The 23,915-nt window shown below is 42.3% G+C and overlaps 1 protein-coding gene and 1 non-coding gene across 2 annotated transcripts in view; both read right to left on the bottom strand.

The window, feature by feature from the left end:
• Window positions 1-2,138: 2,138 nt before the first annotated feature.
• LOC144335559 (TBC1 domain family member 3G-like) overlaps window positions 2,139-23,915 on the bottom strand; it is a 49,561-nt gene continuing 27,784 nt past the window's right edge. Inside the window, exon 14 of the mRNA XM_077971033.1 lies at window positions 2,139-2,240. Within this exon, the coding sequence (XP_077827159.1) occupies window positions 2,139-2,240 (102 nt within the window). The remainder of the gene's footprint in view (window positions 2,241-23,915) is intronic.
• On the bottom strand, window positions 14,997-15,103 carry LOC114675985 (U6 spliceosomal RNA). The gene has a single exon (XR_003726817.2). It is a non-coding gene; the product is annotated as a U6 spliceosomal RNA (small nuclear RNA).

Here is a 23,915-nt window from a genome sequence, read left to right as displayed (position 1 = left end):
CTTCCCAGAGCAGAGGTTAATCCGAAGTCAACATGGCAGATTAGCATCCAATGTGGAGTTGCTTTGGCCTCCACACAGCGACTTCAAGAAATTAAGAATCCCCAAAAGTAGCCACTGTCTTTAGGAGTACAGTGGAGGGCGGCGGCAGTGGTGGTCGTGGTGGTGTTGGTAGAAGAAAGAGGTTAGACTGACTTGTCAAAGTGATGCAACTAATGAGAATTTACAATGTCTTAATCAGCTGCTGCAACAAAAGTCAATTCTCCCAAACCTCAGTGACTTGAAATAACAATCGTTCCCATGAATCTGTCAGTCAGCTAGGGGATCAGAAGCGGGTCAGCTGATCTGTCGGTCAGCTAGGGGGTCAGAAATCCAAGTCTTACTGGTTTAACTGGTTATTCTTTACTGGTTATGCCTCTCTGTGTGAAATCCAAAACCGGTGTATGTGAACAGCAAGCAGCTTTTCTCCAAGTGGTGATTCCGGGACCAGGCTCCTTCCATCTTGTAGTCTTCACCAGCTTCAACGCGTGGCTTCCATGACAGCTTGCTTATGTGCTTCATGCCAGCAATAGGAAGGAGAGAGTGGAAGGCTGTGCATGGGCAGCAGGGGAGTTCGGGGTCTCACCCTGGAAGTGGGGTGCATCACTTCTGCTTATATTCCATTAGCTAGAACTCAATTGCATGGCCGTAGCAAACCAACGGCAAAGAAAGCTAGGAAATGTAAGCTACTGTGTCCTCAGAAAGTAGAAATGAGTCTGCTAAACAGCCAGCCAGCCTCTGCCACTCATATAGAGGCTTGCCTCCCCAGCTGCGGCTAAAGTGAAAAAGACTGACCAGTTGTTTATCAAACTTAGCGGTCAAGCATTCCATGGAGTCATCCTCGTAACGAGAATGTTCTTCTGAACATTCAGAGCCTGCGGAGCAGCCCAGCTGGTATTTGGAGCAGCTTTTGCAAAAGGAGAAATAAAAACTTAGATATAAAAGATGGATCAACGTTTCTGAGAACCTATAATACAAGAAGACTTAAGTATTTTTCAAGTTGGAAGGAGGAGGTAAAATGTGATTATAATCAAATACGGGATTCTCCTACATCTGAACAGCCAGGAGGCTTCTTACCCTAGGAAGTCTCTACTTGTTAACATTTCAGATAGTGTGATTGAATGAGGAATTCTAGATAGTTCTGTGAAGATTGGGAGAAGAAGAAAACAGGATGCCAGTCCTTGTTCCTAGGTCAAGACCTGAGCCCTGTACAATTTTTTTTTTTTTTTATATGGAGTCTCACTCTGTCGCCCAGGCTGGAATGCAATGGCAGGATCTAGGGTCACTGAAAGCGCCGCCTCCCAGGTTCACGCCATTCTCCTGCCTCAGCCTCCCGAGTAGGTAAGACTACAGGCGCCTACCACAACGCCCGGTTAATTTTTTGTATTTTTTAATAGAGATGGGGTTTCACTGTGTTAGCCACGATGGTCTCGATCTCCTGACCTTGTGATCCACCCGCCTCGGGCTCCCAAAGTGCTAGGATTACAGGCATGAGCCACCGCGTCCAGCCGAGCCCTGTAATATTAATATTTACATCTAAAATCAGGTAAACGGCAGTGTGTAAGGAAAAGTAATAAATAGTGTCATGTGAAGGAGAGAAGTTGGGATTTGAAATCGAAAGAGTTGGGGAACTAAGTTCTATAAACCTGGGCAAACTATTGTCTCTTCATGTGTGAAATGAAGATAACTTCTGATAATGTTTTTGATCTTTAAAGGGGGTGGAGATAGGAGATGTGGGGGAGGGGGATAAAATCTGGCACAGAGACGTATCCAGTATATGCCAGTTCCTTTCTCCCTGTCCCGTTTCTCTGTCATTCAAGGTGGCCACCATCTTTAGTTGTCTTTATTATTAGGCGGAAGAAGCTGTTTCCCTTGGCTTAGAAAGCTTGTTTGAAAATACTTAATGCTAAACACAGGTCTATAGAATCCATAAAGGTCAGCTTCCTACTGGGACTTAAGCTTCCAAATACCTGTGTCATGAGCCAGGACGCACATGCTGGGAGGGAAGACGTAAATCTCAGCCCATCTCTGCCCATCTGTGTTGTCATCAGAGGGAACTTCCCACAGCAACATGATGCTGGGGTTAAATAACGTGTCCTCGGTCACGCAGCTGCTAAGTTGGAGTCAGGATCTGAGTCCAGGTGATCTGGTCCTGAGCTCAGATTCTTAGGCTGACTCGCTACACTCTCTAGGTCTGGTACAAGCTGAAGAGGTGTAGGTGGAAGGACGCATGCTTATTGTGGGGTCCAGCTGTCTCCTGCAGGCCCCTCCCAGCAACCCAGGCCTTGGTCTCATGCTCTAGTTTCAGAACATGGGGAGCAGCGGAGCTGATATTTGGAAGAGCTGAGTACTCACAAGCCATCGCTGATAATTACCCTCTTGTGTTGTAAAGGCTCTCACTGGCAGCAGGAGCCCTTTGGGTGGCGACTGTCCTCTGTAGACAATCGTGATGCTCTTTGTCACCTTGTGAGGAAATTATTTAAGATAGTGATTTTATTGCCCCTCCCCTGGCTAATGACTCTTGAGGCAGAATTGGTCACATAAGAAGCTTCCTGATCTCCATACGGGAATCATGAGCCCACATAGAGCTATGGAAGTGACAGTAATACTAGCTTCGGCCTTGGAGTCTCTTCATGGTTCAGTTTACAATATCCAGCAGAATAAAATAGGGACAGGTTCTGAGTTTTCTTTATCTGGAAATATTTCCTTAATGAAATGATACACTTTGCATGAGCTGTCTGTAGGTGCCCCGCTCTAGGGAATAGAAAGACACGCATCCCCTTTCACAGAAATCCACAAGAATAGTAGCTGCCAGTGTTGAGGGTTCTGTGCCAGGGGTATGTATGTGTACATATATTATAATTTAGTCTGTCCAACATTGAAGTAGGAATTATAATCCCTGCTTTACAGAAAAGAGAACTGAGGCTCAGAAAGGGAAGTTAATTTTCCCTTTCTGTGTGTCACACAGCGCAAGTAGTGGAGCCAGATGCAAACCAGACCTGTCACACTCCGGGGTCCTCACTCTCAGCCACTGTGCTATACTTGGATCAGGCTTCTTTTCACAAGCTCGAAACGGCTTTAGCAAACAGCCAGCAATAAGGGCCACATGCTGTTCCTCAACTCACTGAAATCCAAAGTAACAGTTTTGGGTGGATGGCACCTACTTTTAATCTGATTGAGCACTCAGAAGCCTCTAGAGTGAGTTGCTTTGCTCAAAGCAGTTATTCTATGCTAATGAAATCGTGACTATGAGTGCCACACTCGATAAAGCAGAATTATCTGACCTCAAAACGGTCATTTATCTGTACCCAGAGATGAGTCCAAATTATTTTCTCAGAATTTGGATGTAGCCTGACAGTCATGTGTACTAGTTTAGACCACTGTCTTTGGAGTTTGATTGTGGTTCTGCATTTAACTATTACTTCAGGCTACTAAAACTCTCCGTGGCTCAGTCTCCTCAACTGTAACATGGCAATAATAATGTCCATCTGTACTGGAAGCCATGTGAGTGTCTTCCTAATTACAACGGCTCTCTGAATTCTCCTCATCCTCCCAAAACACACATTACTGAGGACAATAAGTGCCCATGATTGAGCGCTGAGGACGAAAGATCAGTAAGACCCCATGCTAGCCATCAAGATACAGGAGAGAAATGTAAAATCATCACAATAATTAATTACAATAGAGTCTGATAAGCCCTATGACAAGATAAGTACCAAGAGAATGTTACTCTCCTGGGGTGGAGGTTGAGGAAAGTTTTGGAGGTGACATTTAGGCTGGGTCTTGTTAGATAAGAAGGATTTGCAGAAAAGGTCAGCTGTTTGCCCAAAGGACCTCTAACTAGTAGCGTTTCAGGAACTGTGATACATGAAGTAGAACAGAGGGGGTCTCTCCCTGTAGACCCAGAATTAGGAACCAGAAGTGAAACATCAAGTACTCTACTTTCTAAAGTGAACTCAACTTTATCTCAGAGGTGGCAATAGCCATCTCTGTCCTTCCTGCTGAGAGGGCGGGCCACCAAAGCTGATGTGAAAGCAGCTGTGGAAACAGTCCCAGTCCATAGGCTTGGCTCCCTGGCCTTAGTTTACCCAGTGATAATGACACCACCAGTATATCCCCCTCAATGCAGTGGCCACAGTCAGAAAGTGGGTTCAGCTGTGCGCAGTGGCTCACACCTGTAATCCCAGCAGTTTAAGAGGCCAAGGCGGGTGGATCACCTGAGGTCAGGAGCTCGAGAACAGCTTGGCCAACATGGTGAAACTCTGTCTCTACTAAAATTGCAAAACAAATTAGTCGGGCATGGTGGCACACGCCTGTAATCTCAGTCACTCGGGAGGCTGAGGCACAGGATTACAGCCACTGACACGCCCGGCTAAGTTTTGTATTTTCAGTAGAGATGGGGTTTCGCCATGTTGGCCAGGCTAGTCTTGAACTCCTGACCTTAAGTGATCCACGCACCTCGGCCTCCCAAAGTGCTGGGATTATAGGCCTGGGCCACTGCATCCGGCCATCTCTGAATTTTTAAGAAGTAATTAATATCCTCAATATCTTTTAAAAATACAATGGTACAAAAATAAGGGAAAACGTTTAAAGATTATTTTGTTCTTTACAAATCTCTTGCTCTTTTTTTATTAGTTTGGGAATTAAATTTTTGGGGAGAGTCCAAAATGGTGAAATTTGAAAATAAGCTCTATTAGGTGCACTATTAAGTAGAAAGAATCTCTCAAGTTTTCTCCTAGGCTATTTGAAATTATTTTATTTGGGAATTTTTTCTTCCTAATCCTGCCTCATAAGACAAAGTACTAGGAGGTACAAAGGATAGTGATGTAATGGCTCTGTTTCCCTAACACTGATTTATTTTCATTTGAAAGAAGTTGGTCACTTTTCAGAAAAGTAATTATAAAGTTATTTTTACCTTTGGTTAATTTGATTTCTTTTTTTTGTTTTGTTTTGTTTTGTTTTTTTGAGACGGAGTCTCACTCTGTCGCCCAGGCTGGAGTGCAGTGGCGCGATCTCGGCTCACTGCAAGCTCCGCCTCCTGGGTTTACGCCATTCTCCTGGCTCAGCCTCCTGAGCTGGGACTACAGGCGCCCGCCACCGCGCCCGGCTAATTTTTTGTATTTTTAGTAGAGACGGGGTTTCACCGTGGTCTCGATCTCCTGACCTTGTGATCCGCCTGCCTCGGCCTCCCAAAGTGCTGGGATTACAGGCGTGAGCCACCGCGCCCGGCCAATTTGATTTCTTAAATAGCACTTTCCTTGACAGAAATTTACAGTGTAAAGACAATACGTAACTGCTTCAGTCAGATGAAAATCCAATAATTAGCTTATGTTGAAACTAGATGTTGATTTATTACAGGATTATACACGTGGATTCCATAAAACCAAAGCAAACTTTATGGCAATACGGGAAAGGGAGAATCTCATGGGATTAGTATGAAAAGATATTGAGTAAGTTGCCTTTTATATTATTTTGCAGATTATTTATTCAGATTTAGCTTTAGGATATGTCGATGGTTAATTGCAAATTGAGTGGCAGAACCATGGTTGAGATTTCAGGGTTTCCAATTCCCATTTCACTGTCTTTGAACATCGCTGCTACAGCGTCATCCTAATCTACTTTTCCGTTTTTATCTCATGCTTCCTCTTATTTTACCATTGGCTCCTGCCAACCTTGACTTTCCTGTCTTAGTTCAAAGTGCAGCTTAGATGGTATCTTCATGGTTTTTTGATTTCTTACCACCCACCCTAAGAACTATAACATTATTTTTATGATCCTCTGCAGATGTGCTAAAGAAAATAAAATTTTTAAAATTATAGCATTATCAGTTACTGAAGATCTCCATGGTTGTCTTCCTGTTTATCCACTATCTCTGCCCCCTCCCTTGTCCCAACAATTGTATATTACATTTGTATGTATTACAACAATAATACATAGAAACTCATAGCCTTAATGTTACATTATTTAAGGACTCCCAACGTTTTTAAGCTGATCTCAATCTATCATTTTAAATATTTTTTAAGGTGAGGTCATTTGGCCTCTCCTTTAATGATCTATTCTAGCATTTGATACACAATTTTGGAGATTATTTCACAACTGAACACCACTGACAATGTTAAGTCCCGTGGGCATCTCATTGAAGCTGAAGACTTTCCAGTCTGGAGCCATCGAATGATACCTGTCATCGTGTCACTGGTGATAAATTATGTGATAAGTTTCATAAGCTGTGATATACACGATTATCAACTATACATTATGTGTACTCTCAGAAACACTTTCCTAGAGATCCTTTATTTTGTTGTGACAGTTTCAACAGTAAGACAGTTGTCAGATTTCTAGTCCTTCAGGACATGTAAGCCTTTTGTTTAATTTCCGTTCAGTGCATTTACATACACATTTTGAGGAATACACTGAGAACCTGTGTAGGGGATGCCTTTAATGTACAGACACCGAGCACCCACACACACAATGTGTGGGAATCACTAGAATGCAACCCACTGTAATCACTTGGTTTTTGAAAAATGGGCAGAAAAGATATGTTCATCCATTCCTTCAACTAGTTCCTGAGGAGCAACCCTGAGTTAGTCACAGTAGCAGGTAGAAATGAAAAGACCAACGTGGCCCTGCGGGAGTTTATAATCCAGGTGCTGGAGGAAAGTAAGGCAGGTACTCAAGTTAGTATGATCCAAGGCAGAATATGATTAGTGAGATGTGATATAGTAGAGATACGTGACGTGTGTGTGTGTGTGTGTGTGTGTGCATGGATGTATATAGTAACTTACACAGTATTTTTTCATGTTTTTTTTTTTTTTTGGCTCCATAATGATCTTTTGGTTAAGATAGAAATAATCAGTCTCATTTTACAAATGTAGACATTGACACACTTGTCTAAGCTATGAAATGATGGAATATAGATTTAAATCCACGTCATCAGTCTCCTGAGTCCAGTGTGTTCTTGGTTATATCATTCTGCCTTCCTCGGTGGTGTTTTCTCCTGTGCTTTGCACGGTAGCCCTGCGTCTCAGCCAGTATTTCCATTTTAACAGCATGACTCTCTTTTGTCTTACTGTAGTATTTGTACATTAACTTGAATTTTAAAAATTTGGAGCCAGGCATGGTGGTTCACACCTGTAATCCTAGTACTCTGGGAGGCCGAGGCGAGCAGATTGCTTGATCTCAGGAGTTCGAGACCAGACTGGGGAACATGGCGAAACCCCATCTCTACCAAAAATACAAAAATTAGCTGGGCATGGTGGCGTGCTCCTGTACTCCCAGCTACTTGCGGGCCTGAGGCAGGAGGACCACTTGAACCTGGGAGGTTGAGAAGGCTGCAGTGAGCTGAGACTGTGCCACTGCACTCCAGCCTAAGTGACAAAGAGACCTTGTCTCAAAAAAAAAAAACAAAAAAAAAACTGTTGGCTTCCTTAGGTTTCCGTTGGTGGACCGCATGTATTACTGTTATGGAAAACATTCCATTTCAACGGCTTTCCCTCCCCATGTGCTACATACTAAATCAGTGCTACGGTTTACTTCCACTTGGAGAAAATGAAGATAGCAGAGAAGGAAAGGAAAGTAAAAGTAAGATATTTTGTTTGTTTGTTTGTTTCTGAATGTTGAGTTATTTTTGTGAAAAACATAGTAAACTGTTAGGCCTAAAATAGAGAGGCATTAGTATTTATCTGTTTATACTAGATATCATTTTTGGGGGTGAAAGGGAAAGGATTATGCACTTTTGTTGTTCATTCAAAACTATGAAGATGCTCAATGTATCTACTTTCTTTCTTTTTTTTTTTTTTTTTGAGACGGAGTGTCGCTCTGTCACCCAGGCTAGAGTGCAATAGCACAATCTTGGCTCACTGCAAGCTCCGCCTCCCAGGTTAACCCCATTCTCCTGCCTCAGCCTCCCGAGTAGCTGGACTACAGGCGCCCGCCACCACTCCTGACTCATTTTTTGTATTTTTAGTAGAGACGGGGTTTCACCGTGTTAGCCAGGATGGTCTTGATCTCCTGACCTTGTGATCCGCCTGCCTCAGCCTCCTAAAGTGCTGGGATTACAGGCTTGAGCCACCGCGCCCAGCCAATGTATCTACTTTCAAGATCACTAGGGTCACTCAGTTCCTCTGATTTTGTATCCTCTGCCAAAAATGTTTATAAATTTTCTCTTTTGTCCCAGGTCATGTAAAGGTGGGTCTGGAGTAAACAACAGAAGAACTGAGCTATTTCTGAAAGAACATGACCACCTTCAAAAGTAGGTATTATTGAATGTATGTGCATGATGTGGTTTTCCATGTTTATTAATTCGTTTACTTACGTAACTGATATTTTATGATGTTTATTATAGTAAGTGCTTTATCCATGCTAATTCATTCTATTCTCCTAATGACTCTTTTCCATAGAAAAGGAATTGCAACTGTTCCCACCATAATGAGAAAAGATCCTGTGCTAATCAGTTAATTGTTACCTTAACATGTTTTTTATTGCCTTAATTGTTCTTTTCCTCAGCAGGTCTTGCTCTAAAGCTTTTGTCCAATACCACAGGTTATTAGTAAAAAAATCATGCTGATAATGACTTATATTTGAATGGCCTGTTACCACTTATATATGAAGAAGCCATATAAAGAGACATTAGGTCATATATCAAATTCTAAAAAGGTTTTATTTTTCAAGATTTCAGAAGAAAGTACTTAAATACTTGGATGAAGTAGATATAGTTTTGAAAATAAGCCACCATAGTCTGTTTCTTTATTTTTCTACTTTTCTCAGAAATGTACAGGTTTCTTTGCTCTTGACTTTGTGTTTTGTTGTAGAAACTAAGGATCAGAAAATGACTTATCTCTGTGGACTTAGCCTATAAGCACTTGAGCAGCTTGTATCCGTGAGAGTTAAGTGTCAGGAATTATGTTGATATTTGCTACTGAATGTCATAAATTAGTCATGTCTTATGGGCTTAACATACTGTCCAATTTACTTTTCTTTAAAAGTCACCACTTTAAATATAAGCCCAGACTGGAGTGCAGTGGTGCGATGTAGGCTCACTGCAACCTCCTCCTCCCAGGTTCAAGCAATTCTCCTGCCTCAGCCTCCCGAGTAGCTGGGACTACAGGCGCCTGCCACTACGCCTGGCTAATTCATTTTTGTATTTTTAGTAGAGATGGGGTTTCACCGTGTTAGCCAGGGTGATCTCGATCTCCTGACCTCGCGATCCGCCCGCCTCAGCCTCCCAAAGTGCTGGGATTACAGGCCTGAGCCACCCGTGCCCGGCATCCAGTGACTTTTAAGTGGGTAAAATAACCCTTACTTTGTGGAATGTTGCAAAGATTAGAGAGGATGTATGTAAAACGTTTACCTGTTCCAGTGCTTGGTATGTAGTAGACGAATTCTAACATTACACTGAGCCATTTTGCCCTCTGTGGATTTAGAATAGAAAAGTATATTCATACATTAGAATTGTGCACCTGGAGCTAAGTGACTCTAGCCCTGTGGAAACCTTCAATGCCAAAATGGCATGTAGGACTAGATAGATGAATGTCACCTGACCCTGACTGTCTATTAAAACTCACTGTATTGGGCCGAGGACATCGCTTGGTGGATGAGTAAGCCTCACCCACCTGGACAGCAGCATTTATACTTCAACTTTGCTTTTATCTTCATATTTGCTGCTTGTTGTTATTTATGTGGTAAGTAGCATGAATGATTCACATACACACATACCTATTCTTTGTCTTGTTGTGAAATATTACACCAAGGAGAAAACACCATTGTGAAGTTAGTGATGGTAAAGTAGCCCCAGACACAGAGCTCTTCAGTGGAAACATGGGAAGTTTATGGAAGAAGCTCTGTGTCGCAGTGATAGCCGTAAACTTTGGAATATGCAAGATCTTGACGTGTATCTCTCACCTATACCAGGGATTTCTGTACAGTAGAGAATTGCATTTTGAGCTTATGAGAACTGGTAGCATTGGATTATTTCACTTTATCACTCCATTCATGGGGTATTTTCAGATTTCATGTCAAAGCTCCATTTGGCTCAGATGGCACAATTGTCTGCCATGTTGAAATAGGTGGCAATGCAAATTAATATTACCCTGAAACAAGACTTTATTTTTTTTATTTTTAAAATTTTTAAAAATTATACTTTAAGTTCTGGGATACATGTGCAGAACATGCAGGTTTGTTACACAGGTATACATGTGCCATGGTGGTTTGCTGCATCTATCAACCTGCCATCTAGGTTTTAAGCCCCGCATGCATTAAGTATTTGTCCTAATGCTATCCCTCCCCTTGCCCGCCGTCCCCTGACAGGCCCTGGTGTGTGATATTCCCTCCCTGTGTCCATGTGTTCTCATTGTTCAACTCCCACTCGAGTGAGAACATGCGGTGTTTGGTTTTCTGTTCCTGTGTTAGTTTGCTGAGATGATGGTTTCCAGCTTCATCCATGTCCCCGAAAATGACATGAACTCATTCTTTTTTATGGCTGCCTAGTATTCCATGGGGTACATGTGCCACATTTTCTTTATCCAGTCTATCCTTGATGGGCATTTGGGTTGGTTCCAAGTCTTTGCTGTTGTAAATAGTGCTGCAATAAACATATGTGTACATGTGTCTTTATAGTAGAATGATTCACAATCCTTTGGGTATATACCCAGTAATGGGATTGCTGGGTCAAATGGTATTTCTGGTTCTAAAAGTCTTAAAATATCCTCTAAAGCAGATTTCAAAATACAACATCCATGAGTCCGCAGGAGACCCGCTCACAGACGGCATCTGTAATTTACAGGAAGATGACGCTGACACTGGCTTAACCATGCACTTAGCACACCACAGTTACAGTGAAAATCCAATTTTCTGCCAAAAGTGGGAAATAAATGAAGCCGTAAGTGTTTGCTTTAGGAGACTTTGTTTGATTCTTGTAAATAGAAAATGGTTTTATTACATGTAAAATAAGATTTAAAGTGGTCACTGTGAGGAATCGCCACACTGTCTTCCACAATGATTGAACTCATTTACACTCCCGCCAACGGTGTAAAAGAGTGCCTGTATCTCCACATCCTTTCCAGCATCTGTTGTTTCCTGACTTTTTAATGATCGCCATTCTAACTGGCATGAGATGGTATCTCATTGTGGTTTTGATTTGCATTTCTCTAATAAGCAGTGATGATGAGCTTTTTTTCATGTTTGTTGACCACATAAATATCTTCTTTCGAGAAGTGTCTGTTCATATCTTTCACTCTCTTTTTGATGGGTTTTTCTTTCTTGTAAATTTGTTTAAATTCTTTGAGGATTCTGGATATTAGACGTTTGTCAGACGGATAGATTGCAAACATTTTCTTCCATTCTGTACGTTGCCTGTACACTCTGATGATAGTTTTTTTGCTGTGCAGAAGCTCTTTAGTTTAAGTGTTTATTTTAATATTTGTGTAATAATGTCCAGTTTTATCAAGCAGAATGATCTACATAGGAGCTTTTATGCAGAACTCGTTGTTCTTCACTTAGAGCTTGTTAGTCCCGTAGTAAAGTCAAATCCATCTTCAGTTGCTACGTGCCTTTGTTACACAGTTAAACTTGAGCTGGAGATGCTCTGCGTAGGGAGGAATTTCCACTCCCCAGACGTGTTTGTGTAATATAATGTATTTTCCCCTTTCCCCTGTGGAAACTTTGTGGAGGATTATTTCAGTGTTAACCCTGATGGATATTTTAGTAATGGAACAAGTGTCTGTTACTCCTTTACTCATTTATTTATCAAGCACTTAATGGGTGTCTTCTGGGTGCCAGACACTGCACTAGACTCTGGGGAGTCAAAGATGAATCACACTGAGTCTCTACCCCCTGGGAATTCATTCTGGTGAGAGAAATTGTAAACAAACCATTACGATCCTATGGGATATTTTTTAAAGTATGAAATGAGATAATGTGTGTGAAAAACTTTGTAAACTTTACACATTTAAGATTTTTTTCTCCAGTGCATAGCATGATGCCTGACATATTTTAACTGCTCTTTATACCCTTGAATGAACTTGTGAAGAGCCAAGAGTTATGAGAGTATAATACTAGAGTGGAGACGATTCGTTCTGCCTGATGGACAGGTGGGATGCGGAGGCTTCCAAGAATATCACTTTTGAACCGGACTTGGAAATACAAGTTGTTTATTTTAAGAATGGAGAAAAGAGATTCTGGGGGGGCAGCTGTCAGTCGTTAAAGTGCCTTGATTTAGATGAACCACATATCTACAGGCTTATACAGTTTACAAGACGCTTTTGTTTACCGTATCTCTTTTGAGCCTTATGACAGGTGCATGAGGTGAGTTCATACAACCAAGAGAAGCCTTGACCAGACCTGGGTTCTAGGGTGTAAGAGACAGCATCTGGCCGGTTTATTCTGTAGTTTCACGGATGTTATGATCGCTAATATTATTGTATTTCAATTTGTGAAAGCATGGTTTTCTCAGTTACAAGTATATGAAAGACAAATGTATACATGTAATAAAATGTATAGTTTTGTTTTTTGTTTTTTTTCTTCTTTTTTTTTTTGGAAACAGAGTCTTACTCGGTCCCAGGCTGAGTGCAGTGGTGCGATCTTGGCGCACTGCAATCTCTGCCTCTGAGGCTCAAGTATTTTCCTGCCTCGGCCTCCCAAGGAGCTGGGATTACAGGTACCTGCCACCATGGCTGCCTAATTTTTGTATTTTTAGTAGAGAGGGGGTTTCACCATGTTGGCCAGGCTGGCTTCGAACTCCTGACCTCGTGATCTGCCCGCCTCAACCTCCCAAAGTGATGGGATTTTAGACACGAGCCACCACACCCAGTCATAGTTTTTTTTTTTTTATTTGTGTAAAGCAGGTTAGCTTGTATTGATACATGAGGAGGTTTTTTCCAGAGGTTTCAGAAACAAGCTAGAAAATACTTCCATAATATTTCCTAGATTCTTTATGATTCAAGCAGTGTTTCAGGATTTTCAGTCCATTTAAAGCATTTATATAATGAACACTAAGTAGAAACTATGAGCTCTACATTCTCTTGTAAGCTTTCTTTTTCTGTTATAGTTGAGCAACTTTGTTGACGTTTTTATTTTTATTTTATTATTATTATTTTCTTGAGACGGAGTCTCCCTCTGTCACCAGGCTGGAGTGCAGTGGTGCGATCTCAGCTTACTGCAAGCTCCGCCTCCCGGGTTCCTGCCATTCTCCTGCCTCAGCCTCCTGAGTAGCTGGGACTACAGGCACCCGCCACTACGCCCAGCTAGTTTTTTTTTTGTAGTTTTAGTAGAGATGGAGTTTCACAGTGTTAGCCAGGATGGTCCTTGATGACCTGACCTCGTGATCCATCCGCCTCGACCTCTGAAAGTGCTGGGATTACAGGTGTGACCACCATGTCTGGCCCAGTTGTAGCTCTTATGTTTAGATCTTCGATCCATTTTGAGTCAATTTTTGTGTGTGGTGTAAGATAAGTGTCTACCTACATTCTTTTGCATGTAGATAATCCAGTTTTCCCAGCATTATTTGTTGAAAAGACTCTTTCCCACTGAATGATCCTGGCACTTTTTAAAAAATCACTTCACCATATAAGCAAGAGTTTATTTCTGAACTGTCTGTTCTCTTTCAGTGCTCTGTTTTTCTGCCAATACAACACTGTTTTTTATTTTATTTATTTATTTTTTTGAGGTGGAGTTTCACTCTTGTTGCCCAGGTTGGAGTGTAGTGGCCTCATTTTGACTCACTGCAACCTCTGCCTCCTGGGTTCAAGCGATTCTCCTTCCTCAGCCTCCCGAGTAGCTGAGATTACAGGCATGCGCCACCACGCCCAGCTGATTTGGTATTTTTGGTACAGATGGGGTTTCTCCATGTTGGTCAGGCTGGTCTTGAACTCCCAACTTCAGGTTCCTGGTGCTTCCTATTGCACCATCTTCCCAGAATCCTCTTCCTTCCTCTTGTGCTTTTATAGCCACACCTGCTTTCCTCCTGCTGCCAGACTTAGTCATGACCACTAATGTATTCTTCATTTTGGTAATTTTGTTATCTCAAGGATGTTATATAAATGGGATGATAGAAGTTGTAATTTTCTGGAGGCCAGGTGCGTGGCTCACGCCTGTAATCCCAGCACGTTGGGAGGCTGAGGCGGGTGGGTCACCTGAGGTCAGGAGTCGAAACCATCCTGGCCAACATGGTGAAACTCTGTCTCTACTGAAAATACAAAAATTAGCCAGCTGTGGTGGTGCTGACCTGAAATCCCAGCTGATTGGGAGGCTGAGACATGAGAATTGCTTGAATCCAGGAGGCAGAGGTTGCAGTGAGCTGAGATTGTGCCCCTGCACTCCACCCTGGGTGGCAGAGTGAGACTCAGTCTAAAAACAAAACAAAACAACATGTAACTTTCTGGGATTGAGTTTTTTACACTAGGTTTAATTCCTCGGAGATTCCTCCAGGTTGTTGCTTAATGTTTGTTACAGTTATACTGCATTTTGTTTAATTACTTATTTGCTGAAAGATAATCTCAGTTATTTCCACTTGTAGGTTATTGTGAATAAAACTGTTATAAACATTACACAGGTTTTCATGTGAACATAAGTCTTCATTTAGTAATTTTGATAGGTGGGTAGTGATCTCTCATTGTGTATTATTATTATTATTTTTGAGACAGGGTCTTGCTCTGTTACCTAGGCTTTGAAGGGCAGTGTTGTGATCATGGCTTATTGCCACCTTAACCCTCTGAGTAGCTGGGACTATGGGTGTGTGCCACTACACCCAGCCAGTGTTTTTTAAAATACATTTCTGAGGAGATGGGGTCTTGCTATGTTGCTCAGGCCGGTTTAGAACTTCTGAGCTCAAGCCATGCTCCAGACTGGTCTCCTAAAGTGCTGGGATTACAGGCCACTACACATGCCTCATTGTGTTTTTAATATGTATTTACTTAGTGGCTAATGATATTGACCATCTTTTCAGGTGCTTATTTGGTATCTTTTTTTAAAAAAACAGGGAACACTTTAAGAATTTTCATGTCATCACTTTTCAGGGAGCATGCTAATCTTCTCTGTATTGATTCAATTTTGGTATATGTGCTGCTGAGACAAGCAAACTAGTACCTTTATATATCCTCTGTTCATCACTTTTGGCTATTTTCTTTTTCTTTTTTTGATACAGAGTCTCCCTGTCTCTACTAAAAAAAAATACAAAAATTAGCCGGGCATGGTGGCACATGCCTGTAGTCTCAGCTACTTGGGAAGCTGAGGCGGGAGAAATGCTTGAACCCAGGAAGCAGAGGTTGCAGTGAGCTGAGATCGCACCACTGTACTCCAGCCTGAGCGACAGAGTGAGACTGTCTGAAGAAAAAAAAAAGTATTCTACTCTTGGTGGGTGCAATGTTCTGTTAATATCCATGGATGCAGTTAGTTCATGGGGTTGAATTAAATATTCTTGCTGTGAATATATGTGTAGTTTTAACAGTTGTTACAGGGAAATATTGAAGTCTCTCTAGTGGATTTATGCATTTCTCCATTCTGTTCCATCAGGTTTTCTTTCACATAGTTTGTAGTCTTGTTTTTTGGTGCATACACATTCAGGAATGTTATGTCCTTTTGGTGGATTGACCCTTCTCTCAATAAATAATTTCCTTCTTAGTCTCTAGTACTTTTTCTTTGTTCTGAAGTATACTGTTTCTGATATTGTCATCTAGCATTTCTTTAATTAATGTTTGCATCATATACGTTTTTAATTTTTTCTTTGCTTTCAACCTGCTTAGATTGTTATATTCGAAGTAAATTTCTTGTACACAAAATAGTGTTAGGTTATGTTTTATTTCTTTTTTTTTTTTTTTTTTGAGATGGAATCTTGCACTGTCACCTGGGCTGGAGTGCAATGGCATCATCTTGGTTCACTGCAACCTCTGCCTCCCGGGTTGAAGTGATTCTCCTGCCTCAGCCTCCTGAGTAGCTGGGATTACAGGTGCCCGCCACCATACCTGGTTTTTTAAATATTTTTAGTAGAGATGGGGTTTCACTACGTTGACCAAGCTGGTCTCGAACACTTGACCTTGTGATCTGCCTTCCTCAGCCTCCCAAAGTGCTGGGATTACAGGTGTGAGCCACCGTGCCTGGCCTTTTTTTTTTTGAGACATGGTCTTGCTCTGTCACCCAGGCTGGACTGTAGTGGCACAATTGCGGTTTACTGCAGCCTGGACCTCCTGGGCTCAAACATTTTCCCCACCTCAGCCTCCCAAGTAATTGGGACCACACATGTGCACCATCACACCTGACTTATTTTTTTATTATTTGTAGGGATGAGGTCTTGTTATGTTGCCCAGCCTGGTCTCGAACTCCTGGGCTCAAGAGACCCTCCTGTCATGGCCTCCCAAAGTGCTGGCATTACAGGCGTGAGCCACCATGCTTGGCTTTAGGTTAGTTTTTAAAATCCAGTTTGTCAATCTTTGTCTTTTTTTTTTTGAGACGGAGTGTCGCTCTGTCACTCAGGGTGGAGTCCAGTGGTATGATCTTGGCTCACTGCAACCTCCACCTAGTGGGTTCAAATGATTCTCCTGCCTCAGCCTCCAGAGTAGCTATTGCAGGTGCCTACCACCACACCTGGATAAATTTTGTTTTTGTATTTTTAGTAGAGACAGATTTGCACCATGTTGGCCAGGCTGGTCTCGAACCCCGAACCTCAAATGATCTGCTCTCCTCGGCCTCCCAAAGTGCTGGGATTACGGTCATGAACCACTGCACCTGGCCAGTTTTTGTCTTTTATTTGCTGTATTTAGGTGTTTAGGTCATTTACGTAGTTACAGATGTTGTCAGAGTCCCTTTTTTATTTTTTGGAACAAAGTCTTACTCTTGCCTAGGCTGGAGGGTAGTGGCTCAATCTTGGCCTACTGCAACCTCTGCCTCCCGGGTTCAAGCAGTTCTTATGCCTCAGTCTCCCAAGTAGCTGGGATTACAGGCATGTGCCACCACGCCCAGCTACTTTTTATATTTTTAGCAGAGATGGGGTTTCACTATGTTGGCCAGGCTGGTCTTGAATTCCCGGCCTTAGATAATTCACCCACCATGGCCTCCCAAAGTGCTAGAATTACAGGCCTTAGCCACCATGCCTCGTTTAAGTTTTTGTTTTTTGATTGTTCTTTTTCCTGCTTTCATTTGGGTTACTTGAACATTTTTGGAATTCCATTTTTCTTGTTGTATTTTTTTTTCTACCCCAATTCACTATGCCAAAACCATTTTTCTTTATTGTGCTTTATATCTGTTTGTTTTAGTTCGTTGATATTGTTTGGATATTTGTTCCACTGAAATTGTTTTTCTTCTTTTTTTGAGACAAAGTTTTGCTCTTGTTGCCTAGGCTGAAGTGCAATGGCGCGATCTTGGCTCACCGCAACCTCTGCCTCCCAGGTTCAAGCGATTCTCCTGCCTCAGCCTCCTAAGTAGCTGGGATTACAGGCATGCGCCACCACACCGGCTAATTTTAGTAGAGACGGAGTCTGTCCATGTTGGTCAGGCTGTTCTCAAACTCCTGACCTGAGGTAATTCACCCACCTCGGCCTCCCAAAGTGATGGGATTACAGGCATGAGCCAACGTGTCTGGCCGAAACATTTTTTTGGGGAGGCCAAGATGGGTTAGTCACCTGGGGTCAGGGTTTGAAGCCAGCCTGGCCAACATGGCAAAAGCCCGTCTCTACTAAAAACACAAAAATTAGCCAGACATGATGGCGGCACCTGTAATCCCTGCTACTCAGGAGGCTGAGGCAGGAGAATGGCTTGAACTTGGGAGATGAGCTGAGATAATGCCAGTGCACTCCAGCTTGGGCAGCAGAGCGAGACTCCATCTCAAAAAACAAAAAACAACCACGAACAAACAAAAAAAGGGTTTTTTCAGTTAATTCTGATGTATCTGTGAGATATTAGAAATAAGATATATCAATGTTTGCATTTGTTTTTTGCCTTTTTCCATTCAGTTTGAAATCTTCCCAATTCTTGGTATCTTTTTGGTATCACAAATAACTTTTGATTGAAACCTGCGCATTTTTGTGTTGTCATGAGACTATGCAGCTTAAACAACTGTTTTAACTAGTGTTCTCTTACACTGATCTAACAGGAGCAGAGTGTTGGTGCCACCTTGTTAAGCCAGGTTGGGGATGAAGTTCAGGTTCTCTACCTTGTCTATGTTGATATTTGAAGTAAATTCCCTTTTAGTTCCCTTTTTTTTTTAATTTTTTTTGAGACGGAGTCTCGCTCTGTCACCCAGCCTGGAGTGCAGTGGCGCGATCTCGGCTCACTGCAGGCTCCGCCTCCTGGGTTCACGCCTTTCTCCTGCCTCAGCTTCTGGCGTAGCTGGGACTACAGGCGCCCGCCGCCACGCCCAGCTAATTTTTTTGTATTTTTCCTAGAGATGGGGTTTCACTGTGTTAGCCAGGATGGTCTCCATCTCCTGACCTCGTGATCCGCCTGCCGCGGCCTCCCAAAGTGCTGGGATTACAGGCGTGAGCCACCATGGCCGGCCTCCCTTTCATTTCTTTGCAGAGGTGGGAGTTGTGGGTCCCACTTGATCTCCGTGGTAGGTGTGGCCTCATTTGTTACTGTGTGTAGGTGAAAGTCCTGACTCTCTCCTAGGTCTTCTCTGCTACCGCTCCAGTGAGAACAGGGAGGGATGCCTTATTACTGGCAGATGGTGGTGAAGGCCAGGCTTCCCCACGTTTCTTCACTGACACGGTGGGGAGGGGATGCTCATTAACTAGCCATTTGGAATGAAAGTTCCAGTCCCCTGCTTAATTTGCTCTGACACCACCTGGTGGGAATCTAGGGTTGTTTTCATGACAGTCTCATGAGGGTGGATATCTGCGTTCCCCATGCGATCATTGCTGGTATGGGTGGGGCTAGGTTTTCTGTGGTGTAATGCTGGATTTGAGCAGTTCTTCTTCAAAAGTTTTCTTTCTGGTGAACATCCCACTTTACTGGTAATTTGGTCCGGAGAGAGAAGGCCTTTGTTGGGGCTTCTTTTTTTTTTTTTTTTGGAGACAGTCTCTCTCTATCGCCCAGACTGGAGTGCAGCGGCGCGATCTCTGCTCACTGCAACCTCCGCCTCCCGAGTTCAAGCGGTTCTCGTGCCTCAGCCTCCGGAGTAGCTGGGATTATAGGCGCCCGCCAACACGACCGGCTAAATTTTATTTTTAGTGGAGACGGGATTTTGCCATGTTGGCCAGGCTGGTCTCCAACTCCTGACCTCAGGTGATCCACCCGCCTCGGCCTCCCGAAGTGCTGGGATTATAGGCCTGAGCCACCGCGCCCGGCCCTGTTGGGGATTGTTTTGGTCTGTGCCCATCTGTGTTCCTGAGGTACTCACTTCTTGCATTTCAGGAGTAGGATACATTAGTCAAGAAGAATACCCAGGGAATTTACTGCTCTGCTGTGCCTTGTGTCTTGTGATCCTGAACTAATTTGCCTTCTCTCCACCTTTCAGAGAATGTTCGTTTCATTTACAATATTCACTTTTTAAATTTGTACTTAGTGGGAGGAATAGGGCAAAGTATGTCCGGTCCATCCTCCCAGAAGTGTAAGTCTAACCTTTGATTTCATTGAGTGTGCCCTATTTTTCTGTTTCTGTTTCATTGACTTCTGCTCGATCTTTCTTTCTTTTGCTCTTCTAGTTTCTTAAGGAAAAGATGAAGTCACTGATTTCTAATATAGTCGTGTAATTGTATAAATTTCTCTTTCAATTACTGCTTTAACTGTCTTAAAAATACTTGATATTTTTGTCTTTTTTTTAACCCGTTGGTTATTTTATTTAATGTATTTATTTATTTATTTAATATTTTGAGATAGATTCTTGCTCTGTCGCTCAGGCTGGAGCAGCCGCTGGATCTTGGCTCACTGCAACCGCCACCTCCCGGGTTCAAGCAATTCTCTGCCTCAGCCTCCTGAGTAGCTACGGTTACAGGTGCCTGCTACCATGCCAGGCTAATTGTTGTATTTTTAGTAGAGACGGGGTTTCCCCATCTTGGCCACACTGGTCTTGAACTCCCCACCTTGTGATCCACCTGCCTCGACCTCCCAAAGTGCTGGAATTACAGGAGTGAACCACCGCTCCCGGTCCCCATTGGTTATTTTAAAAGTATGTTTTGATTCCAAATATTGGGATTGTCTATTGATTTTTTTTTCCGTCACTGATTTCTAAATTAATAACACAGTGGTAAGAAAAAAACTCGTGATAAGACTTGCAACCTCTTAAATTTACCACGAGTTGTTTTTCTGGATCGAATATAGTATATCTTGGTAAGTGTTCCAAATGCACTTGAACAGAATTTGTATTCTGGTAGTTTGTGCAGAGTATTCTATAGTTACGTCAGTCTGGTTAATGGTGTTATTCAAGCTTCTGTATCCTTACTGATTCTCTGTCTACTGGTCCTATTATTATTATTATCATTCCTTTTCTTTGAACGTGATGTCACTCTGTCACCTAGGCTGGAGTGCAGTGACATGTACGATCATAGCTCACTGAGCCTCCACCCCCTGGGCTCAAGTGATCCTCCCACCTCAGCCTCCCCAGTAGCTGGGTCTACAGGCATATGCTACCACACCCAGCAAATTTTTTTTATTTTTTATTTTTTGAGATGGAATCTCGCTCTGTTGCCCAGGCTGGAGTGCAATGGTGCGATCTCTGCTCACTGCAACCTCCACCTCCTGGGTTCAAGTGATTCTTCTACCTCAGCCTCCCGAGTAGCTAGGATTACTGTTGTGCGCCACCACGCCCAGCTAATTTTTGTATTTTTAGTAGAGACAGGGTTTCACCATTTTGGCCATGCTGGACTCAAATTCCTGACCTCAGGTGATCCGCCTGCCTCAGGCTCCCAAAGTGCTGGGATTACAGGTGTGAGCCAACAAGCCCGGACCACCCACTTAGTTTTTTAAAATCTTTTTGTAGAGACAGGGTCTCCCTGTGTTGCTCAGGTGGGTCTTGAACTCTTGTGCTCAAGCAATCCTGTCTCGGGCTCCCAGAGTTCAGGGATAACAGGTGTGAATTGCCACGGCTGACCTGGTTCTATCACAAAGAGAGGTTTGCTGAAATTTTAAAATATAGTTGCAGATGCTGGCCGGGCGCGGTGGGTCAAGCCCGTAATCCCAGCACTCTGGGAGGCGGAGACGGGTGGATCACGAGGTCAGGAGATCAAGACCATCCTGGCTAACGCGGTGAAACCCTGTCTCTACTAAAAAATACAAAAAGTAGCCCGGCGAGGTGGAGGGCGCCTGTAGTCCCAGCTACTCAGGAGGCTGAGGCAGGAGAATGGCATAAACCCGGGAGGCGCAGCTTGCAGTGAGCTGAGATCCAGCCACTGCACTCCAACCTGGGTGACAGAGCGAGACTCCGTCTCAAAAAAAAAATAAAATAAAATATAATTGTAGATTCTTTCATTTCTTCTTACAGTTCCTACTTTCATTTTTGCTTTATTTATTTTGAAACCCTGTTATTAATAGGTAAAAAAATGCTTAGGATTTGTGTGTGTTCTTGATGAATTAAACCCTTAATGTATATAAAAGATGATCGTTTTTCCTGATAAAATTTTTATTTTTGTCTACTTTACATGATAGTATTATAACGATTTCAACTTTCTTTTGATTTTGTATTGTGTGATAAGATCTTTTTCTTTGGCTGCATTAGAATTTTAATTTCTGATTTTAGTCGTTTTGGTCCTGGTTTACCTTATTTTTTGGAGATGGGCTTTTACTCTATCACCTGGGCTGGAGTGCAGTGTCACAATCATGGCTCACTATGGCCTCAACCTCCTCCTGCCTTAGCTGGAAGGACCACAGGTGTGTGTCACTACCCGTGGCTAATTTTTGTGTGTGTGTGTGTGTGTGGTTTTTTTTTTTTGAGACGGAGTTTCCCTCTTGTTGCCCAGGCTGGAGTGCAGTGGCACAATCTCGGCTCACTGCAATCTCCGTCTCCCTGGTTCAAGCAATTCTTCTGCCTCAGTTTCCCAAGTAGCTGGGATTACAGGCATGCGCCACCATGCCCATCTAATTTTGTATTTTTAGTAGAGAGAGGGTTTGTCCATGTTGGTCAGGCTGGTCTCGAACTCCTGACCTCAGGTGACCTGCTGGCCTCAATCTCCCAAAGTGCTGGGATTACAGGTGTCAGCCACAGGGCCAGGCCATTTTTCATGTGTATGTGTTTTTTTGTTTTTTTTGTTGTTTTTTTGTTTTTTTGTTTTTTTAGAGATGGTGTTCTGCAATGTTGCCCACACTGGTCTCAAACTCCTGGCCTAAAGAGATTTTCCCACCTCGGCCTCCCAAAGTGCTGGGATTACAGGCATGAGCCACTGCACTCAGCCACTTTTCTTCATGTTTCTAGTGACTGATAGTTGATCAATAGAGTGCCATGTTATATATGCTTATAATTTCCATCAAACATGAAAGTTTTTGGCCACGATTTCTAAAGATTTTTTTTTCTATATTATCTCCTGTTTTGTGGCTCTGGTTATAAGTATGTTTGGCCTCTTGAAGTTATTTCAATTATCACGTATTACATTTTTTAGTGTTTTTTTTTCTGTGTTTCATTTAGGTTAGTAAGTTTGGTTTCACGTGTTGTAAATTTCAAAGTGTATTTTTCATCTTAGACTTTGTAATTTTTCATCTATAGAAGTTCAAATTTTAAAAATATTTCATATTTTTACTTAATATGTTTGTTTCTTCTAGCCTTCCGATCAATGAAATATCATCATAATTGTTTTAAAGGACTTGTGTGCTAATTCTATTTTCTGTTTCATTTCAAAATTGGTTTGTTTTTTGTTTCATTGTGGGGTGTAATTTCCTGCTTCTATGTAAATCTTATAAATTTTGATTGACTTTTTAACCAGTGGGAATTTTACCTTGTTTTCTGGTTTCTCTAGTTTTGTTTGCCTTTTAAAAATATTTGTGGACTTTGTTCTGTGGTATTATTCAGTTGCTTGAAAACAGTTTCTTTCTGTTGGGTCTTTTATGTTTTCTTTGATTGGACCAGGGCTGTGTTTAGGGTTAAGTTTTTCCTCCTTCTGAAGCCTTTTCTTTCCTAGTACTCCGATGTCATATCTCCAATGTGATATTAATTACATCACATCATTTCCTTTTGGATTTTGGGTACGGGCACTATTCACATCCTTATGTCAGTTCTGGATGCTATTACCTCTAATTCTTTTGGGGATTTCTCACCTTGCCCTTGGATAGCTCCTTTACATTGCAAGTGCTGATTTGTTATTCAACCAAAAGTTCTAGGGTGAGCCTTTGTAGATCTCTTCATTTCTCTCTCTCTCTCTCCAGCTGTCTACTCAGTGCTGGTTTCCCTTGTGAGCTCTAGGCACCTTGGCCTCCTTGGACTTCCAGCTCCATTTCCTCAACTTGGGGAGACCACATGCTCTGCCTGGGTTCCTCCTCCCTGTTCCACGACCTGGAAACTCTCTCAAGGCAGTAAGCTGGGCACGCGTGCAGCCTGTTTGTTTTTTGTCTTCCAGGGGTCACTGTCTTTTGTTACTTGTCCAATATCTTCAGTGTTGTTGTTTCATTCCTTTTATTAGATTTTTATTATTTCACGCAAGGAGGCTAAATCTGGTCCCCTTATTCATGCCGTCTTGACCGGAAGTGGTATCATTGTGGTTTCAGTTTACATTTTCATGAGAACTGGTGATATTGAGCACGTTTAGCTTGTGTGTTGACGATTTGTGTGCTCTCATTGGTGATGAGTTTGTTCATTTAGCCTTTAGTGTTCTTTGTTTTCTTTTTTTCATCTATTTGAGTTGCAGAAGGTGTTTATATGTCCTAAATACTCATCCTTTGTTAGATAAATGTTTTGTAAATACTTTACCCAAGTCTATGTGGTTTACCTATTTATTTTAACTGTAGCTTTTGATGAATAGAAATATTTATGTCTGATA

The sequence above is a fragment of the Macaca mulatta genome, chromosome 16 (genome assembly GCF_049350105.2).
Source record: "Macaca mulatta isolate MMU2019108-1 chromosome 16, T2T-MMU8v2.0, whole genome shotgun sequence".
Taxonomy (NCBI): Eukaryota; Metazoa; Chordata; class Mammalia; order Primates; family Cercopithecidae; genus Macaca; species Macaca mulatta.
Note: the sequence above shows the minus strand (reverse complement) of the source record. Positions and strands in the feature narration are given on the sequence as shown.